Genomic DNA, 7,041 nt, shown 5'->3' with positions numbered 1-7,041 from the left:
CATGTATACACAGTGCATCCGGAAAGTATTCACAGCGCTTCACTTTTTCCACATTTTGTTATGTTACAGCCTTATTCCAAAATGGATTAAATTCATTATTTTCCTCAAAATTCTACAAACAATACCCCATAATGACAACGTGAAAGACGTTTGTTTGAAATCTCTGCAAATTTATAAAAAAATTTTTTTTTTTAAAAACACACACACACACACACGCACACACGCACACACACGCACACACGCGCGCACACATGCGTACATAAGTATTCACAGCCTTTGCTCAATACTTTGTTGATGCACCTTTGGCGCCAATTACAGCCTCAAGTCTTTTTGAGTATGATGCTAGAAGCTTGGCACACCTATTTTTGGCCAGTTTCTCCCATTCTTCTTTGCAGGACCGCTCAAGCTCCATCAGGTTGGATGGGGAGCATCGGTGCACAGCCATTTTCAGATCTCTCCAGAGATGTTCAATCGGGTTCAAGTCTGGGCTCTGGCTGGGCCACTCAAGGACATTCACGGAGTTGTCTCGGAGCCAATCCTTTGTTATTTTGGCTGTGTGCTTAGGTTAATCTTCCAACAGGACAACGACCCTACGCCCCAGTCTGAGGTCCGGAGCACTCTGGAGCAGGTTTTCATCAAGGATGTCTCTGTACATTGCTGCATTCATCTTTCCCTCGATCCTGACTAGTCTCCCAGTTCCTGCCGCTTAAAAACCATCCCCACAGCATGATGCTGCCACCACCATGCTTCACTGTAGGGATGGTATTGGCCAGGTGATGAGCGGTGCCTGGTTTCCTCCAGACATGACGCTTGCCATTCAGGCCATAGAGTTCAATCTTTGTTTCATCAGACCAGAGAATTTTGTTTCTCATGGTCTGAGAGTCCTTCAGGTGCCTTTTGGCAAACTCCAGGCGGGCTGTCATGTGCCTTTTACTGAGGAGTGGCTTCCGTCTGGCCACTCTACCATACAGGCCTGATTGGTGGAGTGCTGCAGAGATGGTTGTTCTTCTGGAAGGTTCTCCTCTCTCCACAGAGAAACACTGGAGCTCTGTCAGAGTGAGCATCGGGTTCTTGGTCACCTCCCTGACTAAGGCCCTTCTCCCCCGATCACTCAGTTTGGCTGGGCGGCCAGCTCTAGGAAGCGTCCTGGTGGTTCCAAACTTCTTCCATTTACAGATGATGGAGGCCACTGTGCTCATTGGGACCTTCAATGCTGCAGACATTTTTCTGTACCCTTCCCCAGATCTGTGCCTCAATACAATCCTGTCTCTGAGGTCTACAGACAATTCCTTGGACTTCATGGCTTGGTTTGTGCTCTGACATGCACTGTTAACTGTGGGACCTTATATAGACAGGTGTGTGCCTTTCCAAATCATGTCCAATCAACTGAATTTACCACAGGTGGACTCCAATCAAGTTGTAGAAACATCTCAAGGATGATCAGTGGAAACAGGATGCACCTGAGCTCAATTTTGAGTGTCATGGCAAAGGCTGTGAATACTTATGAACATGTGATTGTTTTTTTTTTTTTTCGTTTTTTATTTTTAATAAATTTGCAGAGATTTCAAACAAACTTCTTTCACGTTGTCATTATGGGGTATTGTTTGTGGAATTTTGAGGAAAATAATGAATTTAATCCATTTTGGAATAAGGCTGTAACATAACAAAATGTGGAAAAAGTGAAGCGCTGTGAATACTTTCCGGATACACTGTGTATATATATATATATATATATATATATATATATATATATATATATATATATATAAGAAAATATTTGGAGGAATTATTGTCAGGTGATCTACTGTAGGTACAGATGTGGTAAGAGTAACTCCATATACAAAGAGGAATTGTTCAAAAGGATACCTTTAATTTGTAAAAGGAGAATGTAAATAGATAAACAACAAATGTTCTCACATAAATATCAAATCACATAATGTTAACATTTTAATCTTGATACAAAAGAACACAGAGGGACGTTTTCCCATTGCACCAACAGAAAAGCATACAGGATACACTATTAAAATGTGTACTAAAGCAGATGCTTAGTGTGTAGAAAAATATACAACAGAAAACAACACGTTCATCTCATTTTCTTCCACTAAAATGAAGTCTCACTAAAAAGTTTTTTTGCATTATTTTATTAAATACACAAAAAATAGGAAAGAACTATTACAAAGCCCAATAGATTATCAGCAGGTGCTGGGGGGGAAAAACTAACGTAAATAAACAAGAAAAAATCCTGCACACTGCTGCTGCTGAAAAGAGTAAACAATTTCAGTATGTTTTAGTCATGCGACCTTCATAAGATATTGCATTTTTTCAGTAAAAACAGCAGCTTCACAATAGCCAGTTCAAAGCATTGCAGAGCATCTTTTGTTTGTTTGTTTGTTTGTTTGTTTGTTTGTTTTGGCCAATCCAAACCTAGCTGTTCACATAAATAGGAAGAAACGGGGAAAAATGCATGTTCTGTGAGCACATACAAATGCAATGACACATTAGAGGAGTCACTTCAACAGAGATAGTATATCTTACAAAAGTGTTTATGGAGCAATACGTCAAGACTGTTTATTCTACTTGTCAGCAGTCCTCTAGATTGGTGACTACAGCTGCACTATATATGAGATCAGAGATATCTCCAAGTGAGGTCTGATGGTAGTGTGACAGGGCCTGATTCTGTCTATGTAGAGCTCCCTCCAAACTGGCTTGATGTAAAGGAATCACCTGGTCCACAGGCATGGACGAGTACATGGTCTGATTGGCACTACAATAGGATTTCACTTGATGTCCAGATAAACCTTCAGGGTGTGCTGTGAAGCAGTTCATCTGCCAGAGACCACTTGACTGATTTTGGAAAGAATAGTGGGCTGGCCTGTCTGATGCACAATCGGAGAAAGATGAAGCTCCAGATGGATCAGGGTGTCTGTTCCCCCAGGGCAGAACTCCAGGCAGGTCTGGAGAAATGGGTGGTGGGGGTGGTGTTGGATGAGGAAGATTTTGAGACCAGTGACTAAGAGCTGCAGAACTCTGCTCTGAGGTGAAAGTCGATGGAAGTCTAGCTGCAGGTAAAGGGTTCGAGCTTACTGTCCTGCCTGGACTTACTCTCCTTACTGGTCTGGTCAGCTTCTTGCTTTTCATACTGCGAGCTCGTCTGTTTTGGAACCACACCTGCCAAGAAAAGATTAAAAAGTAAATAAAAATCACTTGCCAAACGATTTTTAAAAGATAAAATAAAATCTCATTCGCCGCATGCTTTCAGCTACAGTTTAATTACCTGAATTTTGCTTTCTGGAAGCAGTGTGAGTGCAGCTAGTCTTTCGCGCAGGGTGATGTCCGGGTACGGGGAAACCACAAAAGCGCGCTCCAATTCTGACAATTGAGCGCGGCTGAAAATAGTTCTCTTTCTTTTCCTCTGTCCCTCTGGAAGGATAGTTCTTTCCAGTTCAGGAGAAGACAACGTTTGCTCTGTTGTTACATCTAAATAATGTAAATGTAATTTGTTTAGCAAAGTGTTTAGCTACTTTTAACGCTCAACAATTACACAGCCTTCATGCCGTTTCGAAAGGTTGTGTAAAAGATGGGATATAGCCTATAATTTATATTATATATTATTTCCAGTAGGCTATAATTGCTGTTTTTACTTTAATTAATTCTTTATCACTGTCACACATGACGTTAAGTTTAACATTAAAAAAAAGGCAAACATTGGGTCATTCTGCCTTTTGTGTCGTGTGTGTAACAAAGAATAGCGGATGCCAACTTTTACGACGTGTTATTATAGGCAAAAAAATAAATAAATCAATCAAGTAGCTTTGTTTAATTTATAAGTGTTTTTTTAATCAACATTTTTTTAATGATGATTTTGGCCTGTGTTTCCAACTTGTCCTATTAACAAATATGCACATTACTAAATTTAGATAGTATTTAGTATTTATTTACTCTATATTTTTTATGTTTAGTGGACATAAAGACTTAAAATTATGTCCCTAAGTTATGTGTCACCCCCCCAATTAAAATAATACACAATAATTATGTACAAATAAATGACAATGACATCATCATCCTTTCTTTTTTTATCATTTTATCTTATATTTTAGGCTTGTTTGTAGAAGACAACATTAAATTGTCATCCTTGTTGCCACGATTTTGTACAGAAGGGATAAAAGATAAATAACTGGATATTTGCAGAAATATCAGCATTAAATTTGTCAGCATTTAAATGTGTCATGACCTTATCTAGAAATAGCTAAATGAACTGTAAAACTGTCAACCCTGTTGCTTTTATAAAGGCATAGCTATCCAATATACATGAAATAAATAAATACATTTAGCTTAGATGGCACATTGCAATTTCTTAACACTTAAAGACATTCTTTGTCTGATAGAATGTTAAAAATCTTTAAAGCATTTACTAAAAATCACATTTTTCAAATGTTAAAAGCGCCGATTTCGCGGAATGACCCAATAAATTCAATTCAATAAAAAAAAACGAAATGAACTATTTTAAATCAACATAATATATGCTCACCTGTAAACCGGACCATGTTTGTGTTGAAAATAAAATCTCTTTCTCTTTCCACGCTGACTGTTTTAACCAAATCGAACGACTGGTCCAAAAATAATGCCATAGCCCTGAATTCACGCAATAACCGTTGATTTACTTTAGCTGTAGGCCTACTCCTCCTGAGTAAGAGGTTTTTGTCCTGTCCACATCCAAAGATGAAATGTTTCAGAGTGCATCTAAACCCACCTAGTTTATACTCGCTCCTTTTCACACCCACCGGCGCCTATCGTCCTTCAAGGTGTCATTGTTGGCATAGTGACAGTCTATATCTCTATGCGACTCAACACACAGTTGGAGAAAATAGTTCAACGCCTTCCACTTTGATCCCCCACCCCCAGTAGTGACCCCCCCACAAGCATGTCTGACAGCTTTGTGGACAGGAAAGCAGAGATTCAGATACTGTCTGATGTCCTGCAATTGTCCACCAGAAATCCTTTATCAGGCAAATAACCAAACACTTCACTTGCCTGTCTGTCTCACTTATATAAACTCATATAAACCAGAGAAAATGTTGGACCAACGTTGGATCACAAAACAAGTTAACATTTTACATCGTATCAGTAACATATAATAGAAACCATTAAAAAATATTTTTGTTGTTGTATATATATATATATATATAATGAAGTAAAATGATATATAACATGAATAACATAATAGCCTACAATAATAGTTGATAACTGAAACCACTTTACAACAAAAAACGCAAATAAATGAAAATGAGTAGGCTAAATCACAAGTAATATGCTGAATAAACGTATTCCCTGCATGGTTGTGTTTTTCTAATATCGAGGGATATATTATTATCTAAGGATGATATTACTTGTGCGGATTAAGAACGGTGTACAACCGAATGAACAGTAATCTAAACCCGAGATTACCTCAGTAATCTGTGCGTTTTTTTTTTAACTTTGTAGGTATGAGGCTCCAGCACTTTCAGGTCAGGATTCAAAACACTCGAAAGACAACTGTGTTACCCTCTTTATGCATATCAAGGCGTGTAGCCTATCTATTTGGGCATGCCTGAGATAGTGGCAGAACAATTCTTTGATTTGTTCTAAAAAGTCACACAAATCTAACTCGTTCATTTACAGAATTAAACCTGGTAGGCTACTTTAGTCTTGGAATACACATATTTCACGTTTAGCCGATTCCGGACGCTTTGATACTGGCCCATTCGTGGTGTCACAAGCGCCAGGTACAGGGAAGTCGGCCCAAGCACGTACATCACCCAGACGTCTATTTGATGTGTGTTTTTTTATCTGGAAGGTTTTTGCAGTTCTTGCTCTTCTTCCATACATCTATTTCCTCTTAGATGTCATAAGGACATTCAGCAGATGTCTTTGAGACGTCTATGCTTTTTGTGATGTTTATTAGATGTTTCGGAGTCAGTTTAATGTTGAGGTCAGTGTAAATTGCGTCACTTTCTTTAGGGTTAAGAACATTGAGGATTTATCTGTGTTCTGATCGACACACCATTGCGTTGGCATCCAAACTTCTTACCAGTGCCTGAGCACACTCAAAAAATAATATGAAGGTTTACGCATTTCAATTTCATTATAAATTTCCTAGGCTGAGTAATCCTTATTACAATAAAATAAATTACATATTTTAAGTTTTATTAATTTAATTTGGTTAAACATTAGGCTACACAAATCAGTTTGATGGAATTTTAATATGAAATTGAAATCTTAAATAGGCTACAAACTTTATTTTATTATTATTGTTCGATTTCACAGCCTGGTAATATTTCACGTACAGTGAACTTTATTAAGGGGTATATTGCCGGGTGATTGCATTTTTTTTCTGATCTCAATGACATTTCTTCTAACCAAAAACAAACATTTTGCAGGCCTATTCAATTTATTCAAATAGGCCTCATTTGAATCGATTTATCTAAAATCATGCATTCATGTAATTGATTTCGAAGTTAATTGATTTACAAATACGTGGATAAAAAAAAAAAAAAAAAAAGTTTGACTAAGACAAATTAATAGTGATAAAAAAAAATAAAATAAAAATAAATAAATAAAAAAAACAAAAAATCATTTTTAGCATGTGATAATTTCAGGTAGAAGGCTGTTTAAGGCTAACTATGAGTGCACTTTCAGGCTATTTTAAAGAGCCGGTGGGGTGGGAAGAGATATACGCTAAAAAAATAATTTTAAGTCATCATTTTTATTTGTATAGCGCTTTTCACAATACACATTAACAGAAAGTGAAAACTGTCAAATCTGTAACGTCTTAGTTATCATTGTGTAGTTTGATTAAATTTGATTGTAAATTGTGTATAAAAATAAAAAATTAAATCAATAAATCATAATTGTATTTAGAAACCCAGTGTGCAAGCCTAAGGTGACTGTGGCAAGGAACACAAAACTCCATAAGATGTTGGTTAATGGAGAAAAATAACCATGGGAGAAACCAAGCTCACTGTGGGGGCCAGTTCCCCTTTGGCTATAAACAGCATGAATATA

At 37.3% G+C, this 7,041-nt stretch overlaps 1 protein-coding gene across 1 annotated transcript; it reads right to left on the bottom strand.

Moving 5' to 3' along the window:
- Positions 1–2,544: 2,544 nt before the first annotated feature.
- On the bottom strand, positions 2,545–4,659 carry LOC127436088 (homeobox protein SEBOX-like). Its single transcript, XM_051690022.1, has 3 exons — positions 4,529–4,659; positions 3,275–3,477; positions 2,545–3,168 (listed from the first exon to the last, which is right to left on the bottom strand). The coding sequence occupies exons 1-3, from the start codon at positions 4,626–4,628 to the stop codon at positions 2,581–2,583; spliced, it is 891 nt and encodes a 296-aa protein (XP_051545982.1). The 5' UTR covers positions 4,629–4,659; the 3' UTR covers positions 2,545–2,580.
- Positions 4,660–7,041: the final 2,382 nt, after the last annotated feature.

This window comes from Myxocyprinus asiaticus, chromosome 4 (assembly GCF_019703515.2).
Source record: "Myxocyprinus asiaticus isolate MX2 ecotype Aquarium Trade chromosome 4, UBuf_Myxa_2, whole genome shotgun sequence".
In the NCBI taxonomy this organism is placed as follows: Eukaryota; Metazoa; Chordata; class Actinopteri; order Cypriniformes; family Catostomidae; genus Myxocyprinus; species Myxocyprinus asiaticus.
This window is presented reverse-complemented; position numbering and strand designations above follow the sequence as displayed.

What these genes read in the sequence shown, in the direction of transcription:
- LOC127436088 (XM_051690022.1), bottom strand. Translation starts at nt 4,628, where the DNA reads ATGGCATTATTTTTGGACCAGTCGTTCGATTTGGTTAAAACAGTCAGC. An exon ending in AAACATGGTCCGGTTTACAG is followed by an intron (nt 3,478 to 4,528) that starts GTGAGCATATAT and finishes TACATTATTTAG; the next exon opens with ATGTAACAACAGAGCAAACG. An exon ending in TTCCAGAAAGCAAAATTCAG is followed by an intron (nt 3,169 to 3,274) that starts GTAATTAAACTG and finishes TTTTCTTGGCAG; the next exon opens with GTGTGGTTCCAAAACAGACG.